Below are 12,771 nucleotides of genomic sequence, written 5' to 3'. Positions count from 1 at the left end.
CGATTTCATCGTTTCCCTCGACACGAGAAGGCAAATGATTACACCATGTTCTTCTCGCTGACGGACTCAGTCCCTGTACCCTTTCCCTCAACTTGGCCTACGTTTCCGCTCTCAACGGCTGAAAGAACTCCTCGGATTGTGTCAACGCTTTCGCCCGCAAAGAAGCCTTCTGAGGAGGCCATATCCTCGAAGCCCATCGTCGCTTCAGACTCGCTTCCCTCGGGGTAAATAGGTGGCGGCCAAATCAGACAAGCCACGTAGTACACTAACGCTCCCATCGTGAGGGACAACAAGAACCCAAGCTTGTACATGTTTTTGCTGGCTTGATTGACCGCGTTTGGGTCGAGGCTTCCCGCGATACCATGAACTGTGAATGCCACACCGGCAACCCAAGCAGCAATAGCCCGAAGGTTCCAACCGTTCAGATATGCGTATGGAGATCCTGCATATTTGGTGTACAAGCTCGGAACATGAAAGTTGCCGCGGCGCAACATCCAGTAGTCGACAATCATAATCTGTAGGTTTTGTCAGACAGAACTTTCTTCTTCTCTCATCCAATCAGGTACATACCCCGCAAGTCGGCATGAGGAAAACGGTGTAAGAGCCTAGGAATGTAAGAAACGAGCTAGCGCTGGAGATGATCTTCCATGGAACGCATAGCGGTGCTAGAAGTGCGCAGATAACCTGGCCACGGACGATGTTGATATACCTGGGCCAAAGTCCGCTGGTATCGGCACCAACCGGCAATGAATTCGAGCCAGCGTTCGTTGCAATGATTGCTAAGATCATGCCCTGTAAGACGCACATGTCAACAGGAGATCACAAGAATCTGGCTGAAAAGAGAGAACTCACTGCGGACGCGAAGAACATTCCTGCCCTTGCCCCAGGGCCCCAGTACTCGGTCAGAATGGCGTTGTAGAGATCCCATACGTTCCAGTAGCTCTTGCCGAGAAATCCTGCAGCAGCACTGGTTGTCGCACAGCTCAGGAACATTACCAAGACCTTACTAACAAGGATACCGGTAGCCTGAGACCATGTTGCCTGTGCGGGCTTTGTAGCATACCGGGCAACATCGGGTTGGTTAACAAGAATCGGGCACAGTGCTGCCATGACACTGTTGATAGCCTGAATCATGGGCCACACAAGTGCAGAGCCACTCAGGGACTTCCCTCCAAAGTCAAAATCGCCTAGAGTTCCTCCGTTCATGTGAATGGCCCATCCCATCACACCAAACAGGCCAGCAGTTGTCGCCACGGACTTGACAACGAATAAATGGCGCAAGATCGTTGGATGCACAAACATGACTGGCAATTGAATAACCCAGAAAATGAAAAAGGCGAGTAGGTTTTTGGATGTGATGCCGGCACTGGCGGGAAGTCTGTTGGGTATTCTGTCCCATCCTGAGCCAAAGATAGATCGCAAAGCGACTGACGTGAGCATGCCTCCATAGAAAGACTGGGTTGCGAAATAGATGATGGCAACAGAGGCGCGAACCACAATGAATAGCTTTGCACCACTAACACCGGCAGAGGCTCTGACGTAGACTGGAAAGCCAACATGGTATCGAGTTGCGCCACGAGAGTTGAGAATAACAACGACGCTCAGAATAGCTGAGCCGATAACAGCTGCGACAATACCGTGCCACCATTGCTGGGAATATTTGAGTTAGCGACTGGCGGCTGGGAAAGGTCAAGTAACGAATCTCACAAGGCCAATAGAGATCAGAGTTGCTCCTAGGTTATATGAGCTAGGCGAAAATGTCTGCGTTAAGTAATATGCGAAGAAATGCAACGCAGTCCATGTACGCTGAGCTACGACGCTGTTAGCCATGGATTCCAAGCTGTCGTCTTCTCACGTTGCGTTCTTACAGGGCGGTGTTGGAAGCAAGTCTTCGTTGAAATAAGCTGGACCATCATCGGGATGCTCTTTTGTCTGAATGAATTGCTTGAACTCTTTTCGGGAGGAGAAAGCTCTCCGCAGTCTCGCGGTTTGACCCATCACAGCTTGTCGTGAACGAGATGGGCGACGCTACTCGGCAGATGTCTCACGAAAAGTGCATTGCAGTCACTAATATCAAAAAACCGACATTTTTTCAGTCCATTGCAGATCTTAAAGATCATGTAGATAACAAACAGACGCCTTATCACTGAGCCCGTACTGCCCTCGTCGCGGCGTCACACCCTCCAACTTCAGGATAGTTGATAAGAACCAGATCTTCCTCGCCAAGCCAGAAACGACCAATGCATCTCTGATAACCATTGACTACCACAAAATTCCACAGATAAATATTGTCGGATATCCGACCACCAGATAATTGGCCCGCCAGCCGAGCGACCGTCGGCATCGGATCTTCCGATGTGGACTAAACCGTTGTGGAGACGATCGCTTCAAAAGTTGCCGAAGCCCCTGTCAGCCATGACGCACCCATATTTTCATGGTCACATCAATTCGCCTTCGAGACCATTTCGCCGAGTCCGGAGCCGAAAACAGGCCGATGATCCAATCTTCGCCCACAGCTATCCCGTCTTGGCTCCCCGGACAGATCCACTCTCAACGTCGGATTGCCGGTGTCAAATTTTTCATTGAAGCGTGCAAAATGTCAACTCAACATTAATCGGCTTCGAATTTCTAGTCTCTCATTCATCTTTCAATTTACTTGGCATTATCTTGCGTGCTGCTTTTATCGGATGTTGGTTGCCCCGTTTCAACTGATCGCCGACAAGGGTTGAATGATGAGGGGCGATCTCGAAACCACCAAGGCCGAAAAGGCTCTTCACGATCAGACTAATATACTTCCTTTGAAGCAGTTGATGGTCGTTTTTGCAACTTTGGCGATTACCCTGCTCATTGCGTTCATCGATCAAAATGGCATCAGTATCACATTACCGACAATCGCCGCCGACCTCAATGCCGAAGATACGATATCCTGGGCGGGAACGTCCTCGCTCATCGCCAACACTACTTTCCAGATGCTTTATGGACGATTTTCAGACATCTTCGGCCGAAAAGCCGTGTTTCTGAGTGCAATTGGCCTGTTGGCATTGGCAGACCTTCTTTGCGGGCTCTCGCAAAATGCGGCCATGTTCTACATCTTCCGAGGCATTGCAGGAATCGGCGGTGGCGGTATCACGAACCTGGCCATGATCATTGTGTCTGATGTTGTAACTCTCGAGCAACGTGGCAAGTACCAAGGTATCATTGGTTCAATGGTCGGGCTAGGAAATGTTCTTGGCCCCTTTCTCGCCGCTGCCTTCATGGAGAGGGCAACCTGGAGAGCTTTTTTCTACATGCTATCACCTCTCGGAGTTATTGTTGGAGTCATCTGCTATTTCTTCTTGCCTTCAAAACCACCCAACGACGACTTCAAGAGTAGCGTTAAGAAAATCGATTACGCTGGATCATTTACTTCATCTCTCGGCGTCATTCTTTTGCTGATTCCAATTTCGGGAGGTATGTTGACGCACGTGAAGCCCGTTTAGTAGAATTTATTGCTCACATAGTACAGGTGGCGCTTATTTTCCTTGGAATTCGGCGATGGTAATTAGCATGTTAACCATCGGAGGGCTCGCTCTTGTGTCATTTGTCGTCGTTGAGTGGAAGTTTGCGAAGCTGCCAATGATGCCAAGTAAGCTTCCCTTTGATGGTCTCCAGGATTGATTGACTGACGTTGAGTTAGTCCCGATTTTCAAAAACAAGGTTGTCGTGGTTATGTTGGTGCAAACCTTCTTGTTCGGGGCTGCATATCAATCTTATCTTTACTACATCCCGCTGTACCTTCAAAATGCCCACCAATTTTCGGTGATGCATTCAGCGGCTATTTACGTCTCTCTCGTGGTCTGTCAGTCGGTCTTTTCGATCCTATCGGGTCAATACATATCTCGCACCAAGCGATACGGAGAAGTGATTTGGCTAGGATTTGGGTTCTGGACATTGTAAGTACATCCAGTGAACCACCAATTGTGGTCCGTGATATCAAAGTCGAGCAAGGAAACTAATTATGGCATAGGGGCGCCGGTCTCACATTGATATTCGATCGAAACACGAAACCGGGCATCATTGTCATACCGCTACTAATTGTCGGCATCGGCGTTGGCTTCATTTTCCAGCCGACCCTGGTCGCGCTGCAGGCGCACTCAATCAAGTCGAGACGAGCTGTCATCACATCCAATCGCAACTTCTTCCGGTGCGCTGGCGGTGCGTGTGGTCTGGCTATTTCCGCTGCGATTCTTCAGGCGACTCTTCGAGCAAACCTTCCGGCGGAGTTCATGTACCTGTCAAGCAGCACGTACTCGATTCCTCAGCTGAGCAGCGACGACATGTCAAGAGTCTTGGACGCATATATGGCAGCGAGTCGTGCCGTCTTCATCTTTCAGATTCCATTAGTTGGACTTTGCTTAGTCGGTTGCTTGTTAATCAAAGACCGTGGCCTGGAGCCAATTGACGATACGAAGCCGGAGGATACATCAAGCGAAAGCCGAGATGAGGAGGAAGGTATCTCACGGGAGAAGACTTCCGATAGAGATGGCGCAAACGGAGATTCAGGTTTGACAAACACAAGAAATTAGACGGTTGTTTCTGCGTATGGGGATTAGAATCCGGGGGGTTCTTGGGGCAATGGTTTACGATGCATGAAAAAGGATAGATGTATAGACATCATAGACATGGGCGGCGTAAGGGCATATTGATAAACCTCATAATAGAACAAGATTTCAATAGGTCGTATTTCATTAAAAAGACGTCGAGAATTGTGCGTCTTCAGCCACATACACATGACCTGGCTTGAACTTGAAAAGTGTCAGATAGACAGCGTGGCTACCAGCGAGTAACGGCATAACTGTGTATTGATTGATGATGATAAGTATAAGTGGCCAGTTGGCCAGATCCATCGAGATGTGCTACACTACATGAAACAGATGCAAATAGGCCATATTGGGGTTAGGAAGCAGTACCGGATTGCATAGTTGAGATGCTTGACTCGGTTATGCAATGTGGGCCTGACAAAAAGCAGCATCCAAGTGGCTTGGTCCTGACTGTGGCTTGTGGCACAGAGTTGGAGGTGGGGTCAATGGTCGAAATGGGTCCCGTCTTCAGAAACGATGTGGTAAGAAAATCCACTCTACCGCCGCGTTCTCCATCCACGCAAACGCGGATAGAAACCCGAGACAACTTGTGCCGCGACCCGATGAGTGGGGATCGTGGGATGGCTTCTCCGTGCCTCGTGTACAAGCTGCCGTGGGGGTCAAGTTGGGGTGGTGGGGGGCTTATGCGGATGTTTCATGGAAGCTAATGGAGTCACGACCCCATTGACCCCAAACCCGTTGGTGGATCGGATTGCACATGTGGCACTTCGAGGTCGGGGTCTGACGATGGTCTGAAGCTCTGTTAAGAATGCGATGTGTAATCCCCGGATTGCTTCAAATTCCCCCGCCTAGCTTTACTCCAAAACTTCCTCCGCAGATTTGCCCGCAGACCCCACTGCTCAGACCACCCAACCCACAGACATCATGGCCAAGATCAAGTCAGTGCGGTATTACCGCGTGAAGCCTCGATGGCTTATGGTGAAGATCACCGATGAGAATGGAGAGTATGGTTGGGGCGAGGCCACTCTCGAGGGCCACGACTTGGCGGTAGAAGGCACCCTTGAGGAGATGATCCCAAGGATTGTTGGTCTCGAGGCAAAGTAAGATTTCATGATTATCGTCATTGACACCATAGAAACCCAAAGCTTCAGTGCTTACTAGAGATTCACAGCAACATTGAGCACATCTGGCAATTATTCTGGAGACATGGCTTCTACCGTGGAGGCCCCGTTTTCATGTCTGCAATGTCCGGTATTGATATCGCATTGTGGGATTTGAAGGGTACGAAAAACAAACAGACCACTTCAATTGTCCCCCATACTGACATCATGAAAAGGACGAAACCTCAAGGTGCCCATCTACGAGTTGTTGGGTGGCCAAGTCAGAAACAAGGTCCAGGTTTACTGCTGGATCGGTGGTGACAGACCTTCCGATGTTGAGGCTGCGGCGTAAGTACTCTGAACAATTAGCAACATCCTCCAAATGCTGACATCTCCCCAGCAAGAAGCGCATTGAGCAAGGCCTTACTTGCGTCAAGATGAACGCAACGGAAGACCTGAACTGGGTTGACTCGCCCAAGGTATTAAGTGCTACTGTTGAGCGGCTCAGGCAAGTCAAGGCTCTGGGTCTTGACGCTGGTCTCGACTTCCACGGCCGTCTCCACAAGGCCATGGCCAAGCAACTAGCAAGGGCACTTGAGCCCCTTCAACCGCTTTTCATCGAAGAGCCGTTGTTGTGTGAGCATCCCGAAGCTATCAAGCAACTTGCCGACCAGACTACGATCCCGATTGCCTTTGGCGAGCGCCTGTATACTCGCTGGGACATCAAGCGTTTCCTTGAAGATGCTAGCGTCGACATCCTTCAACCTGACATCGCCCATGCTGGAGGTATCTCCGAGACTAAGAAGATCGCCACAATGGCCGAGGCCTACGACGTGGCGATTGCACCACACTGCCCGCTTGGGCCCGTTGCATTTGCTGCGAGTGTCCAGGTCGCGCTGTCATCCCCGAACTTCTCCATCCTTGAGATGAGTTTGGGAATGCATTACAACACCGAAGCTGGAGACATTGATCTGTTGACTTATTTGAAGAACCCTACGGTCTTTGACATTGAGGGCGGTTATGTCAAGGCGCCAACGGGCTATGGCCTCGGCATTGACATTGATGAGGAGATGGTGGAGAAGATCTCCAAGGAGACAGAACCATGGCAATGCAAAGTCTTCCATGGTCCTGATGGAAGCATTAGAGAATGGTGAAGAGGATGGACTAGACTGTACTTTTATCGTTCAAAATCAAAATGCATTGCCAAAACTACATTCCCAAGATGATCACGCGCGTTTGAATTGGTCAGGTAGTGGCCTGTGTCATGCTTAGAGAATATACAAAGACAAAGCCTTCTAGATTACTGCATTTACCAATGGACCAAACTGTATTGTAGTACGAAGTCTTCCTATAGCGTAAGCCATCACTGGCAACATGTCCGCAAGTTTGATGATGGGCTTGCATGATTTGGGTCCTAGAATGGCCTAAGTATTCTTTCAAAGGGGCTCTGGCACACTTACAATACAGCGGTCTGTTCAGTATGTTGAATTTGCTTTGTGCCATAAGCTGTGTACCAGCCGCTCACATTTTCCCATGTAGCTCACTCGTGCTTGTTCGCAAGTTTACGAGACGAAGTACAAATCTATGCCCCCACGTTACCTTTCATCAAATTCTCCGATATGCCGTCTATTGCCGTGCCCTGTAGAGATCGCCATGTCTTAGCTAACCACTTTAAATCCCGGCATGGGGGCTCCAAGCGGGGTTTGCTAGTCATCAGACGCCTGTGTTGTCCCAATATCACGGTTGTTTATTCCTACATCAGGTCTATCCCGGCCGCAGGCCCATCGATACATCATCTTCTGCTCACCTACATGCGTCCCAGCCCACTTTATCGACCCATCCAGCCGCCATCGACAGTAAGCAGCTCACCCGAAACGTACAAACTCCCCGCCCCCGCCAGAAACACCGTTGCCCCCTTGAAGTCGTCCGGGGTACCCCATCTTCCCGCAGGAATTCTAGCCAAGATGCTGGCGGCGCGCTCGGGGTTGTTGATCAGCGCCTCGTTCATGTCCGTCGCCACGTACCCAGGCGCAATGGCGTTGACATTGACACCTTGGCTCGCCCACTCGTTGCTCAACGCCTTGGTCAGCTGTGCAATGCCGCCTTTGGCCGCTGCGTACGCCGGCACTGTGATGCCACCCTGGAAGCTGACGAGCGACGCCACGTTGATGATGCTACCGCGGTGGCCGTTGACCGGGTTCGGGCTGCGGGTGAGCATGTAGGCGCCGAGGTCTCTGCAGAGGGTCCAGACCGTCTTGAGGTTAACTTGCAGGACCTCATCCCAGTCACCCATGGGGAACTTGTGTGCGGGGTGTCTGCGCTGGATGCCGGCGCAGGTGACTAGGATGCTCACGTCATGGCCGTCTGCTAGAATGCGTTGTGTGAGGCCTTCCACTTCCTCCTGATTTGAGAGGTCGGCGGTGTAGATGGTGGCTTTGCGGCCCAATGCCTGGACCTGCTTCTGGGTTTCTGTGTTGCTCTCGTCTCTCTGAGCACTGTCAGCAACAACTGGGCTCGTGTAATGGGGTGATGCTTACTTGAATGAGAATGATATCTGACCCTGCCTCGGCCAAGGAGACTGCCATGGCCTGGCCAATGCCCCGCGTACCCCCAGTAATGACAGCCGTACGGCCCTGCAATGAGAATAGCTTTTCGATGATGTTCGCCATCTTCAGTGTATACTATGACTTGTGTTGCTGTGAAATCACAATAATCTGTCTGTCAACACTGCACAGGCCTTAGTCCATGCCTTCATATCAATCTAGAGTTCAAGAAACGATCTTGATCCCCGAATCTCACGAGCCCCTCCCCCGCGATCACGTAGGTAGACGACCCCCACGCTTAGCTTGAGCCCGCACTATTCCCCATCGCCCAGATCCGACCATCGGCTCAATACGGGCTTCTGCATGAAGTGGACCTCAGGTGATTCGTGTCACCACACGTATGATCGATCTAGAAATGCCACGAAGTGAGGGGTTCGGCTCATCGCCAGCAGAGACCTTGCTCACGCGAGTCGTTCCCATGGGGAACCTGCGGGGAATGCTGGCTTTGAAGAGGGTGTGTGGATTTCAGGAACGCATCAGACCATTTCCGATCAGTTCCCTCCCCCCTCCCCGCGGATTTGTCCGACCCGCTCCCCGCACGCAAACACCGGGCCTGTTGGGGGTCAGCCCCGCACAAGTCCGGACCCGCAGAGCCGCTTGGACATCGGGCTAGGAGCGACGGTGTGCTTGCGTGGGGGTCGGGAGGATTCCGCTTACTGTCGTGGTCGAGAGATAGTCGGAGCCAAGTCGGTATTAGCTCGATGCAGATGGGATGAAGAAAGAATGGGGCTGTTGCGAGAGATGCACCATACACAAATCTGACAAAACCATGACGGTTGGGGGTCCGTTGAGGGCCACGATGGGGGCATATGGTCTGAATGAGAGGGCAATTGTTATTACTTCGAGAACTTGTGGTTCCACGTGGGGGTGATCTGGCGATGCTGTAAGTAAATGATCCCACGATACCGGTCCTTATTGTGTCGAATGTCAATCCGTTGGTAAACGTAGAAAAGTGGCGGCGGACTCTTGAAAAAATAGTTTTAAGTAGTGATTTTAGTTATTTGAAAGGATGCTTCGGTAGTTAGACACAGCACAGAATTCTCAAGAATACCACAAAGATGTCATGTAAGATCCGCCCGCAAAGGTATCGGCGACTTGATTTCGTCAGCATCACTGACATGAAAGGCTCAAGCAAAACATTTCTCGAATGATCCCTCGGCACTTGTCATCGCCGGACTCCGATCCCTAACAGCGATTAACCCATCTATTGCGTTTGACGAAGCTCAGAAGACTGTGTTTCTAAAGGCCGCCGTCACCGATCCCAAGGTCGCCGTCATTTCCGGCGGTGGGTCCGGCCATGAGCCGTCTTTCGCCGGCTTCGTCGGCAAGGGGCTTCTCTCCGGCGCGGTAGCTGGCTCGATCTTTGCCTCGCCTTCTGCCGATCAAGTCTTCCGTTGCCTCCTCCGACTGGGATCCCAGCGCCGGGAGAACGGCATCCTCGTTGTCATTATGAACTACACAGGCGATGTCCTGCACTTTGGCATGGCCGTGGAAAAAGCACGAGCTGCCGGCATCCGATGCGACATGCTTGTTGTCGGCGATGATGTTGGTGTTGGAAGGTCCAGGTCCGGAAGAGTCGGAAGGAGAGGTCTTGCTGGTACGGTGATTGTTCAGAAGATTGCCAGTGCTCTCGCAGCTCAAGGGTAAACACCGACGATCATCTTTCAAGGGGCCAGGGCTAAACATTGACAACAGGCATGACTTGTCCGAAGTTCACAAAATTGCCTCACAGGTTGCTGAAAATCTCGTCACTGTTGGCGCCTCTCTTTCTCATGTTCATGTGCCAGGCAGGGCACCTTCAGGAGACGAGTTGTCGTCAAATGAAGAGATTGAGATTGGCATGGGCATTCACAATGAAGAAGGCTTCGGACGGGTCAAAGACAATTTGTCCGGCGTGATTTCCACAATGTTGAACCAACTTCTGGACCAAAAAGATACGGATCGAGCATTCATCCGCATCCAGAAGGAGGACAAGGTTGTCTTGATGATCAATAATCTCGGCGGCCTCAGTCAACTTGAGCTAGGCGCCATCGCCAACGAGGTCATTTCACAGCTTAGGGAGGGACATGGCATTCAGCCAAGAAGAGTCCTGAGTGGTACATATATGTCCAGCCTGAATGGGTTAGGCTTCAGTATCACTCTTCTGAAGGTTGTTGATGAGAGCTGGGTCCAGCTGATTGACGCTTCTACACAAGCTAGTGGATGGTTGCCTGCCATCACCACTGCAGACCTACCTGAGAACCAGAAAGCTGCGACATCTTCGCAGGAGAGAGACATTGTCGCTAACGAGGAACCTGTAAGAACGAATCTCAGAGGTAACAACGACACTTTTCCATACAGAGACCACGGGCTGACTCTTTTTAGTCGACATTGCTGTGACGAAATCTGCCCTGACTAGTGCTCTGAATCATGTCATTGCTGCAGAGCCTGAAGTCACCAAGTACGACACACTAGTCGGCGATGGCGACTGTGGTCTCTGTCTGAAGACCAGCGCTCAGGCAGTACTAGCATACATCAACGAACAGAAAGGTCTAGAGGCAGATGCCGGAAAGCTCGTCGACAACATCGCCCTTGTAGTGGAAGGCAACATGGATGGCACCTCTGGAGCGCTTTATGCCATTTTCTTGAACGCACTCGCTCACGGGCTTAGAGTAGAGTCTCAGCAGATGCAACAAGAGCAGCAGGCTACCAGTGAGATCTGGGCCAAGGCTCTCCAGTCGGCGTTATCGGCGCTTGGAAAGTACACACCAGCCCAACCGGGAGACCGGACAGTAGTTGATGCCCTGGCGCCTTTCGTCTTCACATTCGCGGCGAGCAGCAGTTTGAAGGACGCTGTTGAGGCAGCAAGGAAGGGGTGTGAGTCTACCAAAGGCATGGAAGCGAGCTTGGGCAGATCCGTGTATGTGGGTGGAGAGGAGTGGAAGAATTGTCCCGACCCGGGGGCGTATGGACTTGTCAAGCTGTTGGAGGGTTTGGTGGCCAGCCCGTGAATTCCAGAATTTCGAAAGTCAAAGTTGGTTGAAGATTCTTAGCATAGTTAAAGCTTCTTCGCAGTACGAAAATACGAACTTCTCGCATGGTGTCAAGGTTTCAGCAACAAGAAAGCCCGTGAGGCCCAAGCTTCATTGCATGCGCGGCCAAAACCTTCACTATCAGCCTGGTTATTGGCACTTACTCTGTGAGCGGACAGCAGCAAAAGAACTGTCGCAAAAGAGCGGCTGATTGATGTAGTAATATGACTTGAATGCATTTTCGCTAAAAACCTCTGATACAGTCCGTTGATCAGCCCATTGTCCATTCTAACCTAGGTAATTATTGTTGCAACTTCTTCTCAACGCCGACGAGCTCAGAGAACCCGTCCAACTGCTTGGTGAGCCTTTCGCCCTCAAGCAGCGCGCAAGGCTTTCTGGGGAGGCCGCCGTAGTTGTAGTACTCCTGCAACGCAGCCTTGACTGAAACAAAGCCGCCTTGGATAGCCGTCCAGTCACCCCGAGCAACAACAGCCTGCAGCTCTCTAGCTTCCGCCAGCTTGCCCTCATCCCAGAGCTTCATCAACTTCACGCAAGCAAGAGGTGCAATGTTTCCGGTTCCACCAATGATGCCGTGTCCTCCGACAACAAGTGTCTGAAGAGTGAAGTCGACACTGCCACCGAAAGTTCGGAATGGGTTGCCAGTGTCTCCCTTCTTAGGCACAGTAGCGGCAGCTATCCGGGCAAGCTTTCCGGTGTTGCCACAGGTCAGCTTCACGCCGACAATGTTGGGATGTTGCGACAGCGTGATGATGGTGTCCGAGTTGAGATCGAGGCCGCTGCACGCGCCAGGGTAGTTGTAGATGAGAATCGGGATCGGGCTAGCATCCGCGACCTCACGGAAGTGCTGCAGGATATGTTCGGTGGAGAGCAGGCCTCCGTAGTAGGCCGGCGGCAGGACAAGGGCGTAGTCGCCGCCGGAAGCGCCAGCCTCTTGGCAAAGCTGGATGGTTTCTCTTGTTGACTGCGCGCCGCAGCCGACCATCAGAGGCAGGTCGCTCTTGCCGGCGGAGTCGAGGGCCGCGCGGGTGGTCTGGTTGATGAGTTGTCTTTCGGCGTGGTCGAGGTGGACAGCTTCGCCGTTGGAGCCGTGGGTGACGAGACCGGCGACGCCGGCCTTGGCGAGGCGGATCGCGTGGGTCGTGGTCGTCTCTACGTCTACCGAGTCGTCTCCGCGGAAGAAGGCTACCGTTGGGACGTAGAGACCGGGCGTAAGAGCCGGTCTTGAGGCGTTGCCGTTGCCATTGTGGGTGGAGTTGCCGTTGGCTGAAGGTGACATGATGGTATGATTCTGTGGATTTATGGGACGAGGCGGGAGTCGATTTAGGAGAGCGCACTCAAGAGTAGCGGGATGTTGAAGTTGATAAGAGCGCAAATGGAGGCAATGTGTGGTTGTAAGCAATGTTCCTGTGCAAGGAAAAAAGATTTCAGGAGGCAAGGAACTGATCAGAAAAGCTAT

The 12,771-nt window shown here is 51.7% G+C and overlaps 6 protein-coding genes across 6 annotated transcripts; 3 read left to right on the top strand and 3 right to left on the bottom strand.

Moving 5' to 3' along the window:
- Window positions 1–38: 38 nt before the first annotated feature.
- DAL4-2 (Allantoin permease) lies at window positions 39–1,998 on the bottom strand (the record flags this gene model as incomplete). Its single annotated transcript, XM_032021949.1, has 5 exons — window positions 39–515; window positions 571–792; window positions 853–1,650; window positions 1,708–1,811; window positions 1,869–1,998. 5 exons carry the CDS (start codon window positions 1,996–1,998, stop codon window positions 39–41), a joined length of 1,731 nt encoding a protein of 576 aa, XP_031881084.1.
- Window positions 1,999–2,732: 734 nt separating this feature from the next.
- Window positions 2,733–4,565, top strand: dotC-4 (Efflux pump dotC; the record flags this gene model as incomplete). The annotated part of the gene is made up of 4 exons (XM_032021948.1): window positions 2,733–3,450; window positions 3,506–3,625; window positions 3,677–3,932; window positions 4,007–4,565. 4 exons carry the CDS (start codon window positions 2,733–2,735, stop codon window positions 4,563–4,565), a joined length of 1,653 nt encoding a protein of 550 aa, XP_031881145.1.
- A 939-nt stretch (window positions 4,566–5,504) lies between these two features.
- Window positions 5,505–6,834, top strand: dgoD-2 (D-galactonate dehydratase; the record flags this gene model as incomplete). The annotated part of the gene is made up of 4 exons (XM_032021947.1): window positions 5,505–5,680; window positions 5,752–5,861; window positions 5,917–6,028; window positions 6,081–6,834. The coding sequence occupies 4 exons, from the start codon at window positions 5,505–5,507 to the stop codon at window positions 6,832–6,834; spliced, it is 1,152 nt and encodes a 383-aa protein (XP_031881083.1).
- Window positions 6,835–7,508: 674 nt separating this feature from the next.
- Window positions 7,509–8,349, bottom strand: kduD-1 (2-dehydro-3-deoxy-D-gluconate 5-dehydrogenase; the record flags this gene model as incomplete). The annotated part of the gene is made up of 2 exons (XM_032021946.1): window positions 7,509–8,168; window positions 8,218–8,349. The coding sequence occupies 2 exons, from the start codon at window positions 8,347–8,349 to the stop codon at window positions 7,509–7,511; spliced, it is 792 nt and encodes a 263-aa protein (XP_031880998.1).
- A 992-nt stretch (window positions 8,350–9,341) lies between these two features.
- Window positions 9,342–11,273, top strand: dak1-1 (Dihydroxyacetone kinase 1; the record flags this gene model as incomplete). Its single annotated transcript, XM_066151299.1, has 4 exons — window positions 9,342–9,348; window positions 9,476–9,926; window positions 9,979–10,598; window positions 10,648–11,273. 4 exons carry the CDS (start codon window positions 9,342–9,344, stop codon window positions 11,271–11,273), a joined length of 1,704 nt encoding a protein of 567 aa, XP_066009323.1.
- A 322-nt stretch (window positions 11,274–11,595) lies between these two features.
- On the bottom strand, window positions 11,596–12,591 carry CGGC5_v004501 (putative 4-hydroxy-2-oxoglutarate aldolase; the record flags this gene model as incomplete). Its single annotated transcript, XM_032021942.1, has 1 exon — window positions 11,596–12,591. One exon carries the CDS (start codon window positions 12,589–12,591, stop codon window positions 11,596–11,598), a length of 996 nt encoding a protein of 331 aa, XP_031881085.1.
- Window positions 12,592–12,771: the final 180 nt, after the last annotated feature.

Source organism: Colletotrichum fructicola (assembly GCF_000319635.2).
Source record: "Colletotrichum fructicola Nara gc5 chromosome Unknown KSG_Nara_v1_contig02, whole genome shotgun sequence".
In the NCBI taxonomy this organism is placed as follows: domain Eukaryota; kingdom Fungi; phylum Ascomycota; class Sordariomycetes; order Glomerellales; family Glomerellaceae; genus Colletotrichum; species Colletotrichum fructicola.
Note: the sequence above shows the minus strand (reverse complement) of the source record. Positions and strands in the feature narration are given on the sequence as shown.